The 22,792-nt window shown below is 45.4% G+C and overlaps 1 protein-coding gene across 2 annotated transcripts in view; it reads left to right on the top strand.

The window, feature by feature from the left end:
• The window catches only part of kcnn1b (potassium intermediate/small conductance calcium-activated channel, subfamily N, member 1b), a 58,266-nt gene that overhangs the window by 11,113 nt on the left and 24,361 nt on the right, over positions 1-22,792 (top strand). For both annotated transcript variants that reach the window (XM_072681237.1, XM_072681238.1), the window contains exon 2: positions 18,891-19,343. In XM_072681237.1, coding sequence (XP_072537338.1) covers positions 18,891-19,343 — 453 coding nt within the window. The remainder of the gene's footprint in view (positions 1-18,890; positions 19,344-22,792) is intronic.

Genomic DNA, 22,792 nt, shown 5'->3' with positions numbered 1-22,792 from the left:
GTAGCTGAATGCATTGATGAAGAGGTGTCCACAAACATTTGGACATATTTTATATCGCCTTGAACCATATATTGTAATATATTGATCGTAAATCCTGTGTCGTGATGCGGTGTCTATCGGCAGGTTCTTGTCTCGGCAGCCCTAGTTGACATGCGAGCCGAACTGCGGGGGTGGATCCGTACGGATCACGGATCAACTACGGTCCGTTACACCACTAGACACAGATAAACACAGGAGCAGCTTCTCAGAGTCTGAATTCTGTCTGTGTTTTTTGTGGCGGGTCTGAAGCCCATCGGCTCTGTTCAGCACTGCTGTAGAGAGTGTGTGTGTGTGTGTGTGTGGAAGCAGATGTGTCTTGGCTGAGCTGCAGGCCGTGTTTAAGGCCTGGTGTGAGTGCGGTCGGGCTGAGAGGAGCAGGGCTGCTGCAGCTGCTGCTTCACTGCCTAATCAGGGGTAATTTGTGGAGAGTGTAATTGGTGACGGGGAGATTTCGAGCTGAACGTGCTCCAGGAGTTCCTCTGCAGTGCTGGCACCACCACCGCCGCCGGATAGCGTTCATCTCGCAACAACATTAACAACGAAAGCGTTAGATGACGAAGGGTTTTTCACTCGTTAATGTTTAAAACATGGTGATGATAAATACGCTATAAATAAATCAAATTCATTTACAACGAGAAGAGAAAAACATAGAAAAACTTAAAATATAAATATATATCAATTATATGAATTTATTATATAATATAAAAATGTACAGATATATAAAATATATAAATTTAGTAAAGTGGCATAGTGGTAATAACTGTGATAATAAATATGGAACATTTATTTTATTGCACACATTAAATTGAATTACAGTACTATTAGTACTGCACAGCTGAACCGTACTGTCACACACTGAGGGAGGAGTTTAGAGTTTGATGGTCACGGGTAGGAATGACCTCCTGTGGTGCTCTGTGGTGCATTTCGGTGGAATCAGTCTTGCGCTAAATGTGCTGCTGTGTCTCATCACTGTGTTGTAGAGAGGGTGGGAGCAAGAAGAAAGACAAAGATAGATAAAAAGCTTTTTTTATCTTTTATATATATATATATTAATATATTTAATCATCTGTGTGTTTGATCTTCATGTGATCTTCACTGAGAGATGGAGGTGATCTAACTAAACTCACACACCTGAAGAAACGTCTTTTATCATCATTTATTAAACAGAATTAATAGAAATGTCATTAAACATTATAACTACTTCTAATGTGTAGAATCAGACTCAGGAGCAGAAGATCAGCTGCAGAGGATCAGAACATGGGTGGAGATTTAGGCCTGGTTCACACAGCAGGTAAAAGTGGATGTTATTGGTCATGTGTGACGCAGGTGTGTTGGCTGTGTGTCAGTGTGAACGGCAGGAACACACTGAATCAGACGGTTTCAGTTCTCAGTTCTGATTTGGGACACTTTGTGTTCAGACTGCAAATCAGATTTGTTTCTTAACTCAGATCTGGTGAGCTGACCGTCCACACTGTTGTCCAGTGCATGGGTCCTATCTGCATGGTTGCTGTGGTAACGGCGTAGGTACTAACGAACTGCTGAGAGATGGAGGTCGCTCTGGGGTTGAGGTGGTCGTTCTCTGTGGCGCTGTGAGTGAAATTTTAAATCTGATTTGTGGAATCAGGTGTATCGCTGGTTCTCGTCGCTCCTCTGATAAATCAGGGCGTTCGTTCACTCAGAGGCCGATCGAGGCTCATTCAGCTGTAGCCTACTTTCTCTCCTGCAGAACTCTCCTTAATGAGCGAGTGTCCGGTTTTAAGCCCACTTTACCGATGGCTGTGCTGCCCAGCGCTGCCCAGAGGAGGATGGGTGTCCTCTTTTGAGTCCTCTCAGAGACGTTCTCCTTTTGGGTCACGTGCCCATAAATATTTGAGTGTCCTGAACATCATTTAGATTAGCCGTGTTCACACACTTCAGTAGATCAGTGAACATTACTATTCATTATTATTCATAATTCATTCATTTTGGTATTTTTTTGCCTCCTCTTTCAGCAATGTTCCTGTATCTGATTCTCATTACCCTCCTTTATCACTAATCTGCTCTTACTTTCAATGAACAAAAAAGTCCAGTAGCTGTCAGAGTTACAGTAAACAGAGAAAACTGCATAATACTGGATTCAGCTAAATGTTTATATTAGAATAATTGGCTTTAAAATAGTTTTATTTTAAGCTAGAATTTCATACACAGAAGAAGAATTTTAGATTTTATTTAAGATTTTTTCAATTTATAAATGTTTGACATTTTATCTTATCATTTTTTTCTCGAGCTCCACTTATAATATTTCTTCTGTCCAAAAACAAGTCGCACTATTTTCAACCTTTTATCCCCTAAATGTAAACAACTGTGCCTTATTCATGAGTGGGATGTAAGTGGGTGGGTCTAAATTGTCGTAGGCTGAAGATGCGAATGTATGCAAATGAATTGAAATACTCCTGTGAACTGTGATGTAAGTGGGTGGGGCTACACTGTGGTAGGCTGAATTGGTGTTTATATGCAAATTAGTTGAAACACTCCAGTGAACTGTGATGTAAGTGGGTGGGGATAAACTGTTGTAGGCTGAATATGCGGATGTATGCAAATGAGTTGTAACACTTTTGTGAACTGTGATGTAAGTGGGTGGAGCTAAACGGTGGTAGGCTGAATAGGTGGTTATATGCAAATTAGTTAAAACACTGCTAAGAACTGTGATGTAAATGGGTGGGACTACACTATGGTAGGCTGAATAGGTGTTCATTTGCAAATGTTAGTTGAAATACTCCTGAGAACTGTGGTGGAAGTGGGTGGGGCTACATTGTGGTAGGCTGAATAGACGGAGATACTATATGTAAATAAGTTGGTTCTCGTGACATCAAAAACCAATGAATGAGCATTATGCTGATGGAGGAGGTGGTAGAGTAACACTACAGGATTCTACACTAATATGACTCTATGGGTTCTGCAGCGTTACACAGCAGTTCTGGAGAGAGGTTCTCCTCCTGCAGCTCCACCACCAAACCTCCATATAGTGCAGTAGCAGCAGCGCTCCGGCCCGATACTGAAGCTGCTGGTTTAAGGTGGAGCTGATACAGGGTGATGGTTTAAGGTGGAGCTGATACAGGGTGATGGTTTAAGGTGGAGCTGATACAGGATGATGGTTTAAGGTGGAGCTGATACAGGGTGATGGTTTAAGGTGGAGCTGATACAGGATGATGGTTTAAGGTGGAGCTGATACAGGGTGATGGTTTAAGGTGGAGCTGATACAGGGTGATGGTTTAAGGTGGAGCTGATACAGGGTGATGGTTTAAGGTGGAGCTGATACAGGGTGCTGGTTTAAGGTGGAGCTGATACAGGGTGATGGTTTAAGGTGGAGCTGATACAGGATGATGATAAATACATATTTACTATAGATCTCACTGAACTGCACTGAAGGCCTTAATGACACCCGGGTGTCCCGGGTCTAACCTGCTCTCTGCAGAGCTCTGGTGCTCAGGGTTGTATTGTATTGTTCAGGCTGGTCTACAGTGATGGTTCTAGAGTTGCTGTTCTTCCTCCCCTCACTCAGTTCCACACTGCAGATGGAACGTGCCGACGCTAAATGCTAAATGCTAAGCGTTAAATGCGTCGGCAGATGTTGTAAAACGTCTCTCTAACTATCATAGTCCGATCACGAGCGCTCCAGAAAATCACATCCAAGCACATCCACATCCTCCTCTCCTCAGCTGTGTGGAAGCACTGTGGGGAACATTGTCAGAGCGAATGCAGGAACACGAGGGAATGCGGCTGTGTGAGCGTGTGTGTGTGTGAGTGTGTGTGAGTGTGTGTGTGTGTGAGAGAGATTCTGATGGTGAGGGAATGGTGGAGAAAGAGAATCCTGAGTAGCAGATCCAGTAATGAGCTCTCTGCTGTAGACATTTTCATTAGAGGAGAGGAGCCCGGGCAGCACGCAGCCTGATGGCACATCTGAATGAGTGCAAATTCAATGTCAAAATAGATTTACCAAATTGGATTTGTATGGAGTGAAGCTGGCAGTGGAGGGAATGCAGGAGCAGGAAGGTGTGAGGAACCCTGCAGCCTCAAACACACAGGCAAGGAGATAACCTTACAACGGACAGTTAGCCATGGTCTGAGGTAGGAGAGAGCGGCGGGCCATATTTGATCGGTATGGTGATAAACGGGGGATGTTTTGAGCGTATGGTGGAAGCTGTGGGTCAGTAGTTGAGGAACACGCTGGACTGCTTCAGTTGAAGGGGTTTAGTGCAGCACAGTGTGAAGCGTCAAACATCCGGTAATGAAGTCATATCTTTAAACACTGGAGCAGAACTCCAACTTATCAAACCTCAAAAATGATCTGTTGCCCAAATCACCTGGTGCTGGTTGGGTTTAGGGTTGAAGTGCTGGTTGGGTTTAGAGTTGGAGTGCTGGTTGGGTTTAGAGTTGGAGTGCTGGTTGGGTTTAGAGTTGAAGTGCTGGTTGGGTTTAGAGTTGGGTTTAGGGTTGGAGTGCTGATTGGGTTTAGAGTTGGAGTGCTGGTTGGGTTTAGAGTTGGAGTGCTGGTTGGGTTTAGGGTTGGAGTGCTGATTGGGTTTAGAGTTGGAGTGCTGGTTGGGTTTAGGGTTGGAGTGCTGGTTGGGTTTAGAGTTGGAGTGCTGGTTGGGTTTAGAGTTGGAGTGCTGGTTGGGTTTAGGGTTGGAGTGCTGGTTGGGTTTAGGGTTGGAGTGCTGGTTGGGTTTAGAGTTGGAGTGCTGGTTGGGTTTAGGGTTGGAGTGCTGGTTGGGTTTAGAGTTGGAGTGCTGGTTGGGTTTAGGGTTGGAGTGCTGGTTGGGTTTAGAGTTGGAGTGCTGGTTGGGTTTAGGGTTGGAGTGCTGGTTGGGTTTAGAGTTGGAGTGCTGGTTGGGTTTAGAGTTGGAGTGCTGGTTGGGTTTAGAGTTGGAGTGCTGGTTGGGTTTAGAGTTGGAGTGCTGGTTGGGTTTAGAGTTGGAGTGCTGGTTGGGTTTAGGGTTGGAGTGCTGGTTGGGTTTAGGGTTGGAGTGCTGGTTGGGTTTAGAGTTGGAGTGCTGGTTGGGTTTAGGGTTGGAGTGCTGGTTGGGTTTAGAGTTGGAGTGCTGATTGGGTTTAGGGTTGGAGTGCTGGTTGGGTTTAGAGTTGGAGTGCTGATTGGGTTTAGAGTTGGAGTGCTGGTTGGGTTTAGGGTTGGAGTGCTGGTTGGGTTTAGAGTTGGAGTGCTGGTTGGGTTTAGAGTTGGAGTGCTAGTTGGGTTTAGAGTTGGAGTGCTGGTTGGGTTTAGGGTTGGAGTGCTGGTTGGGTTTAGAGTTGGAGTGCTGGTTGGGTTTAGGGTTGGAGTGCTGGTTGGGTTTAGAGTTGGAGTGCTGATTGGGTTTAGGGTTGGAGTGCTGGTTGGGTTTAGAGTTGGAGTGCTGGTTGGGTTTAGGGTTGGAGTGCTGGTTGGGTTTAGGGTTGGAGTGCTGGTTGGGTTTAGGGTTGGAGTGCTGGTTGGGTTTAGAGTTGGAGTGCTGGTTGGGTTTAGAGTTGGAGTGCTGGTTGGGTTTAGAGTTGGAGTGCTGGTTGGGTTTAGAGTTGGAGTGCTGGTTGGGTTTAGGGTTGGAGTGCTGGTTGGGTTTAGAGTTGGAGTGCTAGTTGGGTTTAGGGTTGGAGTGCTGGTTGGGTTTAGGGTTGGAGTGCTGGTTGGGTTTAGGGTTGGAGTGCTGGTTGGGTTTAGAGTTGGAGTGCTGGTTGGGTTTAGGGTTGGAGTGCTGGTTGGGTTTAGGGTTGGAGTGCTGGTTGGGTTTAGGGTTGGGATTAGGGTTGAAGTGCTGGTTGGGTTTAGAGTTGGAGTGCTGGTTGGGTTTAGGGTTGGGTTTAGAGTTGGAGTGCTGGTTGGGTTTAGAGTTGGAGTGCTGATTGGGTTTAGAGTTGGAGTGCTGGTTGGGTTTAGGGTTGGAGTGCTGGTTGGGTTTAGGGTTGGAGTGCTGGTTGGGTTTAGGGTTGGGATTAGGGTTGAAGTGCTGGTTGGGTTTAGAGTTGGAGTGCTGGTTGGGTTTAGGGTTGGGTTTAGGGTTGGAGTGCTGGTTGGGTTTAGAGTTGGAGTGCTGGTTGGGTTTAGAGTTGGAGTGCTGGTTGGGTTTAGAGTTGGAGTGCTGGTTGGGTTTAGGGTTGGGTTTAGGGTTGGAGTGCTGGTTGGGTTTAGAGTTGGAGTGCTGGTTGGGTTTAGAGTTGGAGTGCTGGTTGGGTTTAGGGTTGGAGTGCTGGTTGGGTTTAGAGTTGGAGTGCTGGTTGGGTTTAGGGTTGGAGTGCTGATTGGGTTTAGAGTTGGAGTGCTGGTTGGGTTTAGAGTTGGAGTGCTGGTTGGGTTTAGAGTTGGAGTGCTGGTTGGGTTTAGGGTTGGAGTGCTGATTGGGTTTAGGGTTGGAGTGCTGATTGGGTTTAGAGTTGGAGTGCTGATTGGGTTTAGGGTTGGAGTGCTGGTTGGGTTTAGAGTTGGAGTGCTGGTTGGGTTTAGGGTTGGAGTGCTGGTTGGGTTTAGGGTTGGGTTTAGAGTTGGAGTGCTGGTTGGGTTTAGAGTTGGAGTGCTGGTTGGGTTTAGGGTTGAAGTGCGGATTGGGTTTAGAGTTGGAGTGCTGGTTGGGTTTAGGGTTGGAGTGCTGGTTGGGTTTAGGGTTGGAGTGCTGGTTGGGTTTAGGGTTGGAGTGCTGGTTGGGTTTAGAGTTGGAGTGCTGGTTGGGTTTAGGGTTGAAGTGCTGGTTGGGTTTAGAGTTGGAGTGCTGGTTGGGTTTAGGGTTGGAGTGCTGGTTGGGTTTAGAGTTGGAGTGCTGGTTGGGTTTAGGGTTGGAGTGCTGGTTGGGTTTAGGGTTGGAGTGCTAGTTGGGTTTAGGGTTGGAGTGCTGGTTGGGTTTAGAGTTGGAGTGCTGGTTGGGTTTAGGGTTGGAGTGCTAGTTGGGTTTAGGGTTGGAGTGCTGGTTGGGTTTAGGGTTGGAGTGCTGGTTGGGTTTAGGGTTGGAGTGCTGGTTGGGTTTAGGGTTGGGTTTAGGGTTGGAGTGCTGGTTGGGTTTAGGGTTGGAGTGCTGGTTGGGTTTAGGGTTGGGTTTAGGGTTGGAGTGCTGGTTGGGTTTAGGGTTGGAGTGCTGGTTGGGTTTAGGGTTGGAGTGCTAGTTGGGTTTAGGGTTGGGTTTAGGGTTGGAGTGCTGGTTGGGTTTAGGGTTGGAGTGCTGGTTGGGTTTAGGGTTGGAGTGCTGGTTGGGTTTAGGGTTGGAGTGCTAGTTGGGTTTAGGGTTGGGTTTAGGGTTGGAGTGCTGGTTGGGTTTAGGGTTGGAGTGCTGGTTGGGTTTAGGGTTGGAGTGCTGGTTGGGTTTAGGGTTGGAGTGCTGGTTGGGTTTAGGGTTGGGTTTAGGGTTGGAGTGCTGGTTGGGTTTAGAGTTGGAGTGCTGGTTGGGTTTAGAGTTGGAGTGCTGGTTGGGTTTAGGGTTGGGTTTAGGGTTGGAGTGCTGGTTGGGTTTAGGGTTGGGTTTAGGGTTGGAGTGCTGGTTGGGTTTAGGGTTGGAGTGCTGGTTGGGTTTAGAGTTGGAGTGCTGGTTGGGTTTAGAGTTGGAGTGCTGGTTGGGTTTAGGGTTGGAGTGCTGATTGGGTTTAGGGTTGGAGTGCTGGTTGGGTTTAGGGTTGGAGTGCTGGTTGGGTTTAGAGTTGGAGTGCTGGTTGGGTTTAGGGTTGGGTTTAGGGTTGGAGTGCTGGTTGGGTTTAGGGTTGGAGTGCTGGTTGGGTTTAGAGTTGGAGTGCTGGTTGGGTTTAGGGTTGGAGTGCTAGTTGGGTTTAGAGTTGGAGTGCTGGTTGGGTTTAGAGTTGGAGTGCTAGTTGGGTTTAGGGTTGGAGTGCTAGTTGGGTTTAGAGTTGGAGTGCTGGTTGGGTTTAGGGTTGGAGTGCTGATTGGGTTTAGAGTTGGAGTGCTGGTTGGGTTTAGGGTTGGAGTGCTGGTTGGGTTTAGAGTTGGAGTGCTGGTTGGGTTTAGAGTTGGAGTGCTAGTTGGGTTTAGAGTTGGAGTGCTAGTTGGGTTTAGGGTTGGAGTGCTGGTTGGGTTTAGGGTTGGAGTGCTGGTTGGGTTTAGGGTTGGAGTGCTGGTTGGGTTTAGGGTTGGAGTGCTGGTTGGGTTTAGAGTTGGAGTGCTGGTTGGGTTTAGAGTTGGAGTGCTGGTTGGGTTTAGGGTTGGAGTGCTAGTTGGGTTTAGAGTTGGAGTGCTGGTTGGGTTTAGAGTTGGAGTGCTAGTTGGGTTTAGGGTTGGGTTTAGAGTTGGAGTGCTGGTTGGGTTTAGAGTTGGAGTGCTAGTTGGGTTTAGGGTTGGGTTTAGGGTTGGAGTGCTGGTTGGGTTTAGGGTTGGAGTGCTGGTTGGGTTTAGGGTTGGGTTTAGGGTTGGAGTGCTGGTTGGGTTTAGGGTTGGAGTGCTGGTTGGGTTTAGGGTTGGGTTTAGGGTTGGAGTGCTGGTTGGGTTTAGAGTTGGAGTGCTGATTGGGTTTAGGGTTGGAGTGCTGGTTGGGTTTAGAGTTGGAGTGCTGGTTGGGTTTAGGGTTGGGTTTAGGGTTGGAGTGCTGGTTGGGTTTAGGGTTGGAGTGCTGGTTGGGTTTAGGGTTGGAGTGCTGGTTGGGTTTAGAGTTGGAGTGCTGGTTGGGTTTAGGGTTGAAGTGCTGGTTGGGTTTAGAGTTGGAGTGCTGATTGGGTTTAGAGTTGGAGTGCTGGTTGGGTTTAGAGTTGGAGTGCTGGTTGGGTTTAGAGTTGGAGTGCTGATTGGGTTTAGAGTTGGAGTGCTGGTTGGGTTTAGAGTTGGAGTGCTGGTTGGGTTTAGGGTTGGGTTTAGAGTTGAAGTGCTGGTTGGGTTTAGAGTTGGAGTGCTGATTGGGTTTAGAGTTGGAGTGCTGGTTGGGTTTAGGGTTGGAGTGCTGATTGGGTTCAGAGTTGGAGTGCTGGTTGGGTTTAGGGTTGAAGTGCTGGTTGGGTTTAGGGTTGGGTTAAGAGTTGGAGTGCTGATTGGGTTCAGAGTTGGAGTGCTGGTTGGGTTAAGAGTTGGAGTGCTGATTGGGTTTAGAGTTGGAGTGCTGGTTGGGTTTAGAGTTGGAGTGCTGATTGGGTTTAGAGTTGGAGTGCTGGTTGGGTTTAGAGTTGGAGTGCTGATTGGGTTCAGAGTTGGAGTGCTGGTTGGGTTTAGGGTTGGAGTGCTGGTTGGGTTTAGAGTTGGAGTGCTGGTTGGGTTTAGAGTTGGAGTGCTGGTTGGGTTTAGGGTTGGAGTGCTGGTTGGGTTTAGGGTTGGGTTAAGAGTTGGAGTGCTGATTGGGTTTAGAGTTGGAGTGCTGGTTGGGTTTAGAGTTGAAGTGCTGATTGGGTTTAGAGTTGGAGTGCTGGTTGGGTTTAGAGTTGGAGTGCTGGTTGGGTTTAGGGTTGGGTTTAGGGTTGGAGTGCTGGTTGGGTTTAGGGTTGGGTTAAGAGTTGGAGTGCTGGTTGGGTTTAGGGTTGGAGTGCTGGTTGGGTTTAGAGTTGGAGTGCTGGTTGGGTTTAGGGTTGGGTTTAGGGTTGGAGTGCTGGTTGGGTTTAGGGTTGGGTTAAGAGTTGGAGTGCTGGTTGGGTTTAGAGTTGGAGTGCTGGTTGGGTTTAGGGTTGGGTTAAGAGTTGGAGTGCTGGTTGGGTTTAGGGTTGGGTTTAGAGTTGGAGTGCTGGTTGGGTTTAGGGTTGGAGTGCTGGTTGGGTTTAGAGTTGGAGTGCTGGTTGGGTTTAGGGTTGGAGTGCTGGTTGGGTTTAGAGTTGGAGTGCTGGTTGGGTTTAGGGTTGGGTTAAGAGTTGGAGTGCTGGTTGGGTTTAGAGTTGGAGTGCTGATTGGGTTTAGGGTTGGAGTGCTGGTTGGGTTTAGGGTTGGAGTGCTGGTTGGGTTTAGAGTTGGAGTGCTAGTTGGGTTTAGGGTTGGAGTGCTGGTTGGGTTTAGGGTTGGAGTGCTGGTTGGGTTTAGGGTTGGGGTTCTGACTGGATCTGAGAACGTTGTTGGGCCTTGCACTGATTCAGTTTGCTGGATGCTGCTGGGATTGGCAGCTGGTCCTGGTTGAGAGTTGATCTTCTGCAGCGTGTCGATCAGAGCTGTGTTTCTTGCTTATCTGACAGGTCTCAGAGAATACTGTAAATAAATAAGCTAATAAAGGCCTGTGAAGACTGATGGTTTACGACCCTGAATGGCTCTCCTGCGTTGTTCTGTACGAGCGTTTCTGCTCTGTGCTGCAGTGTGAGTCTTCAGGACCCCAAACACACACACTGGCTCAGGATATTGGGATTAGTTCCAGGACCTAATGGGTGCGTTAGGACGGACAGCTGTGATTTCAGACAGGCTTTGATACTCAGGGTTGAGTTTCTGAAAAGCATCATAGTCAAAGATCACTGTGAGCTGGCGGAGTGGAGTGAGCGAGTATCCTTCTTAACACTCTTTCTAATTTGTAAAATGATCTTAACGCTGTGATACCTCTGGGAAACTCAGACCTAATTAGATTTTTTCTGTAACGCCCCTCATTTTCAACAGGGGTGTAAGGAGAGCAGGGTAAGGAGAGCAGTTTCAGACTGAACGTATGCAGATGCTGATAAGGCAGTGGAATACAATCCAGGATGACCTGTCAGGCTCGGTAATGAAGGTCCATTGTCCTTCACTCGTCGAAGGCCATGTTAGTGGTTGGAGGAAGGTTCAGTGGTGCAGGTTTCGGGAAGCTTTTGGTCGGACGTTCCTTTAAACACCTCTACGCTGTGAGATACTGTCAGCCACTGCGGTCAGAATCGAGGTGCGTTTAATGTGGCCTGTTTCTGCCGTCAGTCTGAACTGACCCGCGTTCACAGAACAACAGTCCACCTGGAACACACCTGTCCTTGGCCTCACCTTCAGATTAATAGACCCCATCATCTGAGCAGACCTGTACTTCAGGCTCACCTGGATTTCACAGCTGCAGTACAGAAATCATTTCAGTCTTTATGTAAACGTCCTGTATCTTTATATCTATAATCATCTGTAGCTCACTGACGTCCTGTCACAACAAACTAAAGCAAATTAAATCAGCTTTATGGGAGAACTGCTATTCTTTGCTCCTGGGCTCCCCCTACAGCTGGCGAGTGTATCCTACGTTTACACCACTGCAGTAAATACAAATTGACAAATTGTGTCTAAAATGTGCAGACAAGGGTCGTATTTAAGTTTGTTCCCTGTAGAGGATATATTGACTTGCACTATGTGTCCAAATGTTTGTGGACACCCCTTCTAATGAATGCATTCAGCTGCTTTAAGTGACATCCATTGCTGACACATGTGCAAATGCACACACACAGCTTGTCTAGTTTATGTAGAGAAGTACTGCCAATAGAATAGAACTGTCTGGAGCTCTGGAACATCTCTGAAGTTCTCCTCAGTCTAGTGTTCTCCTCAGATCAACACCTGGTTTGGTGGTAAATCAGGGCTTAATGATGGTAAATCAGGTGAGCTGCTGCTGCTGCTGCTGATGGAGTTGAACACATCCTCCACGCTGTGCTGGCTGGACTGGGGGGCGTCCAGGAGAACCCTGGAGGAATCGAGCTCTGTTCTTCAGACTAGCTCACCAACAAGATCTCACTACTTTCTTTCTTCAGAATGAGAAGCTCTTGTTTCTCCTTTTTACTGGATTCATGTTCAGCTGCTTTATCTGATCTGAGGAGATCTGGAGCTTCTACAGTAGAACACTCTCACTGCTGAGAGACGGGGAGTAGAGTGATGGGGTTAGGTGTCAAAAGCTCGGATCAGTGCTGAGTATTTATTTATATTAAAATCTGGTTTAATCGATGGATCCAGACGGCTCTACTTGCAGTCACAGTCACACACAGACGGCTCCATATGAGCAGATGGAGCTGCATTATACCGCCATCCATCGTTTTCAGTGTTCTGAGGTCCGTCTCTGACAGTCTGTAATGGCTGAGTGTTGGCTGTCAGGTTGGCGTGTTCGCCGCTCTCATGAGCTTTTAAAGACCTCTATAAATATTTGGAGCTCTTATTGCAGCGCGACACTAAAACTAATGGCGCTTTTGTTTGCTGGAGCGTTCCCCTGTGCTTATTACTCACTGTTCAGACGACAGGGTGCAGTGTAACGACCAGCACAGAGTCCGGACCTCAAACTCACCACTGATTTCCAAAAAGCTGCGCTGGCCGGCCTGATGAGAGAGCCCCGGAGATCAATAGCAATAGTTAATAAAACTCCTGTCAAAATATAAACCCCAGCCAGAGCCTGAGTGTGCCTCCACCTGCCAACACCATCTCTCTTCTCCTGCGAGATGTTGGAGAGAGTCCGTCTGATTCATTTATGTAATTGTTCTTCTTGGAAATCTGGAGTACCTGTGACTGTTAAGACTGGCTCTGTGCTGCTAGAGTAAACAGCGCTCTGAATTGCAGAGACAGAAGAAATATAATATTACAGTATTTACTTTCTACACGTCCACATCAGACATGTTTGGTATCTGATGTGGGCTTCTTTAGTTTACAACAGTGGATGCTAAGCTTAAGCCTAATAACATTAATATCCAGTATGAAGCTCTAATAACATTAATATCCAGTATGAAGTTCTAATAACATTAATATCCAGTATGAAGCTCTTACATCATTAATATCCAGTATGAAGCTCTTATATCATTAATATCCAGTATAAAGCTCTAATAGCATTAATATCCAGTATGATGCTCTAATAACATTAATATTCAGTATGAAGCTCTAATAGCATTAATATCCAGTATGAAGCTCTAATATCATTAATATCCAGTATGAAGCTCTTATATCATTAATATCCAGTATAAAGCTCTAATAACATTAATATCCAGTATGAAGCTCTAATAACATTAATATCCAGTATGAAGCTCTAGTAACATTAATATCCAGTATGAAGCTCTAATAACATTAATATCCAGTATGAAGCTCTAATAACATTAATATTCAGTATGAAGCTCTAATAACATTAATATCCAGCATGAAGCTCTAATAGCATTAATATCCAGTATGAAGCTCTTATATCATTAATATCCAGCATGAAGCTCTAATAGCATTAATATCCAGTATGAAGCTCTTATATCATTAATATCCAGTATGAAGCTCTTATATCATTAATATCCAGTATAAAGCTCTAATAACATTAATATCCAGTATAAAGCTCTAATAACATTAATATCCAGTATGAAGCTCTAATAACATTAATATCCAGTATAAAGCTCTAATAACATTAATATCCAGCATGAAGCTCTAATAACATTAATATCCAGTATGAAGCTCTAATAACATTAATATTCAGTATGAAGCTCTAATAACATTAATATCCAGCATGAAGCTCTAATAGCATTAATATCCAGTATGAAGCTCTTATATCATTAATATCCAGCATGAAGCTCTAATAGCATTAATATCCAGTATGAAGCTCTTTTATCATTAATATCCAGTATGAAGCTCTTATATCATTAATATCCAGTATAAAGCTCTAATAACATTAATATCCAGTATGAAGCTCTAATAACATTAATATTCAGTATGAAGCTCTAATAGCATTAATATCCAGTATGAAGCTCTAATATCATTAGTATCCAGTATGAAGCTTTTATATCATTAATATCCAGTATGAAGCTCTAATAACATTAATATCCAGTATGAAGCTCTAATAACATTAATATTCAGTATGAAGCTCTAATAACATTAATATCCAGTATGAAGCTCTAAAAACATTAATATCCAGTATGAAGCTCTAATAACATTAATATTCAGTATGAAGCTCTTTTATCATTAATATCCAGTATGAAGCTCTAATAACATTAATATTCAGTATGAAGCTCTAATAGCATTAATATCCAGTATGAAGCTCTAATATCATTAGTATCCAGTATGACGCTCTAATAACATTAATATCCAGCATGAAGCTCTAATAGCATTAATATCCAGTATGAAGCTCTAATAACATTAATATCCAGCATGAAGTTCTAATAACATTAATATCTAGTATGAAACTCTTATATCATTAATATCGAGTATGAAGCTCTAATAACATTAATATCCAGTATGAAGTTCTAATAACATTAATATCCAGTATGAGGCTCTTATATCATTAATATCCAGTATAAAGCTCTAATAACATTAATATCCAATATGAAGCTCTTATATCATTAATATCCAGTATGAAGCTCTAATAACATTAATATTCAGTTTGAGGCTCTTATAACATTAATATCCAGTATGAAGTTCTAATAGCATTAATATCCAGTATGAAGTTCTAATAACATTTATATCCAGTATGAAGCGCTAATAACATTAATATCCAGTATGAAGCTCTAATAACATTAATATCCAGTATGAAGCTCTAATATCATTAATATCCAGTATGAAGCTCTAATAACATTAATATCCAGCATGAAGCTCTAATAACATTAATATCCAGTATGAAGTTCTAATAACATTAATATCCAGCATGAAGCTCTAATAACATTAATATCCAGTATGAAGCTCTAATATTATTAATATCCAGTATGAAGCTCTAATAACATTAATATCCAGCATGAAGCTCTAATAACATTAATATCCAGTATGAAGCTCTAATATTATTAATATCCAGTATGAAGTTCTAATAACATTAATATTCAGCATGAAGCTCTAATAGCATTAATATCCAGTATGAAGCTCTAATATCATTAATATCCAGTATAAAGCTCTAATAACATTAATATCCAGTATGAAGCTCTAATATTATTAATATCCAGTATGAAGCTCTAATAACATTTATATCCAGTATGAAGCGCTAATAACATTAATATCCAGTATGAAGCTCTAATAACATTAATATCCAGCATGAAGCTCTAATAACATTAATATCCAGTATGAAGTTCTAATAACATTAATATCCAGCATGAAGCTCTAATAACATTAATATCCAGTATGAAGCTCTAATATTATTAATATCCAGTATGAAGCTCTAATAAAATTAATATCCAGTATGAAGTTCCAATAACATTAATATCCAGTATGAAGCTCTAGTAGCATTAATATCCAGCATGAAGCTCTAATAGCATTAATATCCAGCATGAAGCTCTAATAACATTAATATCCAGTATGAAGTTCTAATAACATTAATATCCAGTATGAAGCTCTAGTAGCATTAATATTCAGTATGAAGCTCTAATAGCATTAATATCCAGCATGAAGCTCTAATAACATTAATATCCAGTATGAAGCTCTAATAAAATTAATATCCAGTATGAAGTTCCAATAACATTAATATCCAGTATGAAGCTCTAGTAGCATTAATATCCAGCATGAAGCTCTAATAGCATTAATATCCAGCATGAAGCTCTAATAACATTAATATCCAGTATGAAGTTCTAATAACATTAATATCCAGTATGAAGCTCTAGTAGCATTAATATCCAGTATGAAGCTCTAATAGCATTAATATCCAGCATGAAGCTCTAATAACATTAATATCCAGTATGAAGCTCTAATAAAATTAATATCCAGTATGAAGTTCCAATATCATTAATATCCAGTATGAAGTTCTAATAACATTAATATCCAGTATGAAGCTCTAATAACATTAATATCCAGCATGAAGCTCTAATAACATTAATATCCAGTATGAAGCTCTAGTAGCATTAATATCCAGTATGAAGCTCTAATAGCATTAATATCCAGTATGAAGCTGGACTTGCGTTAATAACAGGGCTGTTCAGTGGTGTGAGGTGTAATAACAGCTCTGTACTGCTACGCTGCATGGTACGACTAAGGCTCTGCAAATAGAGGGAGGGCGTGAGCTATTGAGAGACTGTGAGAGAGAGAGAGCGAGAGAGAGAGGCTGGTTATAAGCTTGCTCGGTTGTCAGGTGAGCAGGTAGTCGTGTGGAAATCTCCTGCATGTTTGGGATCTCAGTTTAAGGTGCGTTCTTCATCATCATCATCATCATCACTGTTGGTATCTGAACACACACAGTCTGCGGGAAGCGTTACTGTATCAGGCGTCTGTTAGAACTGTTTATAACACGTTAATATGCAGTAATGTGCAGCTGTAACGCGAGAGTGTGTGTGTGTGTGTGTGTGTGTGAGGTGCAGGTTTGGGGCCGGGTCTGTGGGGACGTACGGGGCCGCGGGGACGCAGCGAGGACGCTGCTGTCAGGAACACACTGCTCTGTTTTCAGCTGATTATCTTCCTTTAAACTTCAAAGCACGGCCGTTTAATCTTCAAAGCCGCTCGCTGTGATTCTCGGTCTGCTTTCACAGGTAGAGCTCAGTCAGACGCTTCGCCCTGCTGCTCTCTTTACGTTGTGATTGTTTATAATGGAGCCGGTCGTCCTCGCTTATCTGATTATGCTCCGGAGACGAGGGAGCAGCAGGCTGATCCACATTAAATGGGTTTTTAACCAGAACCCAAGTCCTGGTTAAAATCCACTTCTGTTTGTTTAGTGAGCGAGTTCTAGATCCTTAAACCAGCAATATGACGGTTCTCCGGCCTGTCTCAGACGCAGTCAGCTTTCCCAGCAGTGAGGAACCTTTTAAAGGTCTGAAGAACCTTCAGTTAATGTGAAGTTGTTGTTTTTTCTGAACCATCTGAAAGCTTCTTCACACTACACATCTCTTTAATAAACACGGGTCTTTATGGAACCAAAGGGGGTTCTTCTATGGCATCATTCAAAGAGCTGTTTAAAGAACCTTTATCTTTAAGAGGGAATGGGAGCCCTGGTCACAGGCGTCTTTGGAGCCCCAACATATTTAAGAATATTTAAAAGAAATGAGAAAATGAAACTGTGACTTTCTGTGCACCGCTGTTCAGTCCTGCTGTTGTGTGTGTATATATATACACAGATGACATATTTGGGGGGTAATGAGTTTTTATTTATAATAATTCATACTAGGTTATGCGCTGGTCTTGTGTACATGCGTTCCTATATGAGAATTCTGAGTGGAGGACCTGCTGTTATCTTATATTCAGTAATGTCCTGATCTGATCTGATCCGATGAAAACTGAAAACTGCTGAACTGGTTCCGCTTCCGATCCAAAGGGTTGGACAGTATCCACTCTTTTATACTGTAATATACTGAATATACGAAATATATGAAAATAATACGGTGGTTTACTGTATTACCTACAATCTCACCCCACCTTATTTTAAATCTGAAAAAGACCAATCACAGCGGTCAGTTTGCTCTCAGGGTGATAAAGTAAACACTGCACAGCTTAAAATCCGCCAATCAATAAATGTTAAAGCGTCAATCTGACCATTACACCTGTTCACCTGCCCTGAATCAGGAGAGAGACGCTGTTAGCATTAGCTTAGCTAGCAGGAGAACAGCCTGTCTGACTGAAACCCCACTTCTAAACGTCTAGACCAGAACGGCTCGAGCGGCTGCTGGGGTTTTGGATCTGTGGTTTTGGATCTGTGGTTTTGGATCTGTGGTTTTGGATCTGTGGATCTGTTCTCAGATCTGTGGTTTTGGATCTGTGGTTTTGGTCCTGTGGTTTTGGTCCTGTGGTTTTGGATCTGTGGTTTTGGATCTGTGGTTTTGGTCCTGTGGTTTTGGTCCTGTGCTTTTGGTCCTGTGCTTTTGGATCTGTGGTTTTGGATCTGTGGTTTTGGATCTGTGGTTTTGGTCCTGTGGTTTTGGATCTGTGGTTTTGGTCCTGTGGTTTTGGTCCTGTGGTTTTGGTCCTGTGGTTTTGGATCTGTGGTTTTGGATCTGTGGTTTTGGTCCTGTGGTTTTGGATCTGTGGTTTTGGTCCTGTGGTTTTGGATCTGTGGTTTTGGATCTGTAGCCTCTCGCTAAGCTAGTCTTCAGAGCCCAGAGCAGCTGCTGCTGACTAACCGCTGACCCCAACAAGCGCTGACCAGAAAACCTCCGAGTCTGAGAGAGGAGTCGAGAGACTGGTGTTGGGAGGAAGAGTAAAGGAGGGATGAGAGGCCGGTTCTGCTGGGTTTGGACTCGTGGTCGGTTCTCTAGGCTCAGATAAGTGAGCTAGCAGGCTAAGCCCCACAGCACAGGCCGTGCTCCAGCTAACTGAGGCTCAGATCCTCCTGTTTAGAGGATAAAGCCTCAGATCTGAGAGTCGAGGAACGGTCTGAGGAGGGTTTCCCCTGTTCTCAGGATCGTTTAGTAAACTCGTCCATCCTTCCTGTCTTTAGTTAGCCTGTGTTTTTTTCATTAACCAGTGAGCTCCCACAGCGCCCCCACCCTGTGACTCTCCTAAATGGACATGAGGGGAATGAGTTTATTTGGTATTACTGTTATACCGGCCAAGACCATCCTAATGCTGAGTATCGGCCGAATCTGATCTGATCTTCTGAACTGGACCAGGCTTTAAATGGCCGATACTAGATACAGCACATTAATACTGTACTATATCTGCCATATTTATATTACTAGGCAAATAAGACGTCTCATATTATCATTAAATCGAATGCTTTATAGGTCAGTAGTCAAACACAAACATTAAACCTGCATGTTTTCTAATATTCTGTTTAAAAAGTCAATTTTATTGTTATTTTTTTCCCATTGACACTAAAATCCTTCAAATACTACTATAAAACCCTTAAATGCTCTCACATCAATAAACAATTCAAGACATTATCTCCAACACCCCTGTCCCCCTTAAAATTGCACCAGTGGTCAGCAGTATCCCACACGGCGACTGCCCAGTGGAGGGACAACGCAGCAGTCAGACCATATGGTCCTCAGGGGCAGCTCCAGACGGTCCAGAATTCTGATCCAACCCAGCTCACAACATATACTGGTAGAGCCAAAGTGTGGACCACCTGGAGGTCCCGGAGGACCGGTTTTACAGGGTTAACTCTGCATTGCTGTGCTGATAGTACTGTCTGTGTGTTTGTGCTCTGCAGGTGAATCCAGATGCCAGCAGGCTGAGCCATGCTTGGTCGCGGTCTTCGCTGTCCCCCAGCGGCCCCCCGGTCCCTCAGATAGCCATGAACAGCTGCAAGTACAATGGAGGCGTGGTGAGACCGCTGAGCAGCCTGGGGGCGTCCCGGAGGAACCTGGCCGATCTGGACTCGGAGACGCAGCCCCTGCAGACCCTCCACACCTCCGGCCTTGAGGTCGTGGTGTCCAAGGGCAACGGAGACGACCCCGGCAAGGCGTCCCGCGAGAGCCTGGTGCGAGAGGGGGGGAGCAACGCCCCTCACAAGAGGAACAAGGACATCGGCTACAAGCTCGGACACAGGAGGGCGCTGTTTGAGAAGCGCAAGCGCCTGAGCGACTACGCCCTTATCTTTGGGATGTTTGGCATTGTCGTCATGGTAACGGAGACCGAGCTCTCCTGGGGGGTTTACACAAAGGTAAGCGACCAGTGTGCGTCTCACACACCTGGGATGTATCTCCTGAAGGAGTTCCCAGAGAAGCTGCATTAGGGCCAATAGCAGTTCCAGACTCGGCTTCCTCACTTTTAAAGAGAGTGATTTTGGTGTGATTTAAATATTGCTAAAATATTGTTACACACCAGCCCACACCGTCCACATCGTCCATACAGTCCACACCGTCCACACAGTCCACACCGTCCACATCGTCCATACAGTCCACACCGTCCACACAGTCCACACCGTCCACACAGTCCATACAGTCCACAGTCCACACCGTCCACACAGTCCATACAGTCCACACCGTCCACACAGTCCACACCGTCCACACAGTCCACACCATCCACATCGTCCACACCGTCCACACAGTCCATACAGTCCACACTGTCCACACAGTCCACACAGTCCATACAGTCCACACCATCCACATCGTCCACACCGTCCACACAGTCCATACAGTCCACACTGTCCACACCGTCCACACAGTCCATACAGTCCACACCGTCCACACAGTCCATACAGTCCACAGTCCACACCGTCCACACAGTCCATACAGTCCACACCGTCCACACAGTCCATACAGTCCACACCGTCCACACAGTCCATACAGTCCACAGTCCACACCGTCCACACAGTCCATACAGTCCACACCGTCCACACAGTCCACACCGTCCACACAGTCCATACAGTCCATACAGTCCACAGTCCACACTGTCCACACCGTCCACACAGTCCATACAGTCCACACCATCCCCACAGTCCACACCGTCCACACCGTCCACACCGTCCCCACAGTCCACACCGTCCACACCGTCCATACAGTCCACACCGTCCACACCGTCCACACCATCCACACCGTCCACACAGTCCATACAGTCCACACCGTCCACACAGTCCACTCCGTCCACACAGTCCATACAGTCCACAGTCCACACAGTCCACACCATCCACACAGTCCATACAGTCCACAGTCCACACCGTCCACACAGTCCATACAGTCCACACCGTCCACACAGTCCACAGTCCACACCGTCCACACAGTCCATACAGTCCACACCGTCCACACAGTCCACACCGTCCACACAGTCCATACAGTCCACACTGTCCACACCGTCCACACAGTCCATACAGTCCACACAGTCCATACAGTCCACACCGTCCACACAGTCCATACAGTCCACACCGTCCACACAGTCCATACAGTCCACAGTCCACACCGTCCACACAGTCCATACAGTCCACACCGTCCACACAGTCCACACCGTCCACACAGTCCATACAGTCCACAGTCCACACTGTCCACACCGTCCACACAGTCCATACAGTCCACACCGTCCACACAGTCCATACAGTCCACACCGTCCACACAGTCCATACAGTCCACACCGTCCACACAGTCCATACAGTCCACAGTCCACACCGTCCACACAGTCCATACAGTCCACACCGTCCACACAGTCCACACCGTCCACACAGTCCATACAGTCCACACTGTCCACACCGTCCACACAGTCCATACAGTCCACACAGTCCATACAGTCCACAGTCCACACCGTCCACACAGTCCACACAGTCCATACAGTCCACACAGTCCATACAGTCCACAGTCCACACCGTCCACACAGTCCATACAGTCCACACCGTCCACACAGTCCATACAGTCCACACCGTCCACACAGTCCACACCGTCCACACAGTCCATACAGTCCACACTGTCCACACCGTCCACACAGTCCATACAGTCCACACCGTCCACACAGTCTATACAGTCCACAGTCCACACCGTCCACACAGTCCATACAGTCCACACCGTCCACACAGTCCATACAGTCCACAGTCCACACCGTCCACACAGTCCATACAGTCCACACCGTCCACACAGTCCACACCGTCCACACAGTCCATACAGTCCACAGTCCACACTGTCCACACCGTCCACACAGTCCATACAGTCCACACCATCCACACAGTCCACAGTCCACACCGTCCACACAGTCCATACAGTCCACACCGTCCACACAGTCCATACAGTCCACAGTCCATAAGCTGCAGAAACAGCCTGTAATCATTTTTTATGTTTGTTTGTTTTTGTGATGTCACAACAAAAAAGCATTTGCATATATACTCCCCATTAGCCTATAGCTGTTTGGCCCCTCCCATTCAGTTCACAACAGTTTAGCTCCACCCAATCAGGCCACAGCAGTTTACTATTTAGCCCAGTGCAGTTTAGCTCCACCCATTCAGTCTACAGCAGTATAGCTCCACCCAATCAGGCCATAGCAGTATAGCTCAACCCAACCAGGCCATAGCAGTATAGCTCCACCCAATCAGACCATAGCAGTCTAGCCCCTCCCATTTAGCCTGTAGCTGTTAAGCCCCTCCCATTTTACCTATAGCAGTTTAACCCCTCCAATTCAGCTCACCACAGTTTTTAGCTCCACCCATTCAGTCTACAGCAGTATAGCACCCAATCAGGCCACAGCAGTAAAGCTCCACCTAATCAGGCCACAGCAGTAAAGCTCCACCCAATCAGGCCACAGCAGTTTAGCCCCCGACTATTTAACCCTGAGCAGTTGAGCTCCACCCCTTCAGTCTACAGGCTGAATCAAGCCTAAACTGTTTACAGGTAAACACGCTGACGGCCGAGAGACACTGTTTATCAAGACTTTTACACAGAGCTGCAGTTTGCTCTATTTTGAGTATATATTATTATATAAATATAGATTTTGAGATGTGTCGTTTGTTATGAGTCTAGTAGAAGAGGACCGAGGGAGGGAAATGAAGGATGCCTTTTAGAGTTAAAGGATGCTAAAAGTGTCCAGATCCGCATCATCAAGGGAATCTTTTAAACCCCCAAATTGAGCAGTAAATATAGATCAGCTTTAAGTGACTAATCCACTCTGGTAATATGGGACGTCTTTAGTGCGTGAGAAATCAATAAGGTCGGTAAAAGTACTTGCGTCTGTGGTGATGGAGTGATCTGTTTATTTCCAGCCTATAACACAGATCCATCACAGTGAACAGTTCTTCATGGGTTCTTTAGGAAAGGCAGTGTTCAGTGGATCTTCATAGAATTTCTCCTTTTAAAGTCTGTCCTGTTCTGTTCAGTGTTGTACATAAAAACCCGGCCCAAACCCAGCCTGAAACCCAGCCCAAAATCTGTGCGTAATTAATGTCCCAAAGCCTGGCCCAAACCCAGCTCAAAATATGGCTCAAAACTTGGCCCGAACCAGTCCTGAAACCTGGTTTAAAGCTGATCTGAACCCGGCCTTAATCTGGACAAAAACTGGTCCTAAACCCAGGCCAAAATCTGTCCATAATACATGGCTCAAAACCTGTCTCGAACCAGTCTTGAAACCTGATCCAAACCTTACCTGAACCCATTCCTAATCTTCCCCAAAACCTGGCTTAAACTCGCCCCGAAACCTGGC

Source organism: Salminus brasiliensis, chromosome 6 (assembly GCF_030463535.1).
Source record: "Salminus brasiliensis chromosome 6, fSalBra1.hap2, whole genome shotgun sequence".
In the NCBI taxonomy this organism is placed as follows: Eukaryota; Metazoa; Chordata; class Actinopteri; order Characiformes; family Bryconidae; genus Salminus; species Salminus brasiliensis.
Note: the sequence above shows the minus strand (reverse complement) of the source record. Positions and strands in the feature narration are given on the sequence as shown.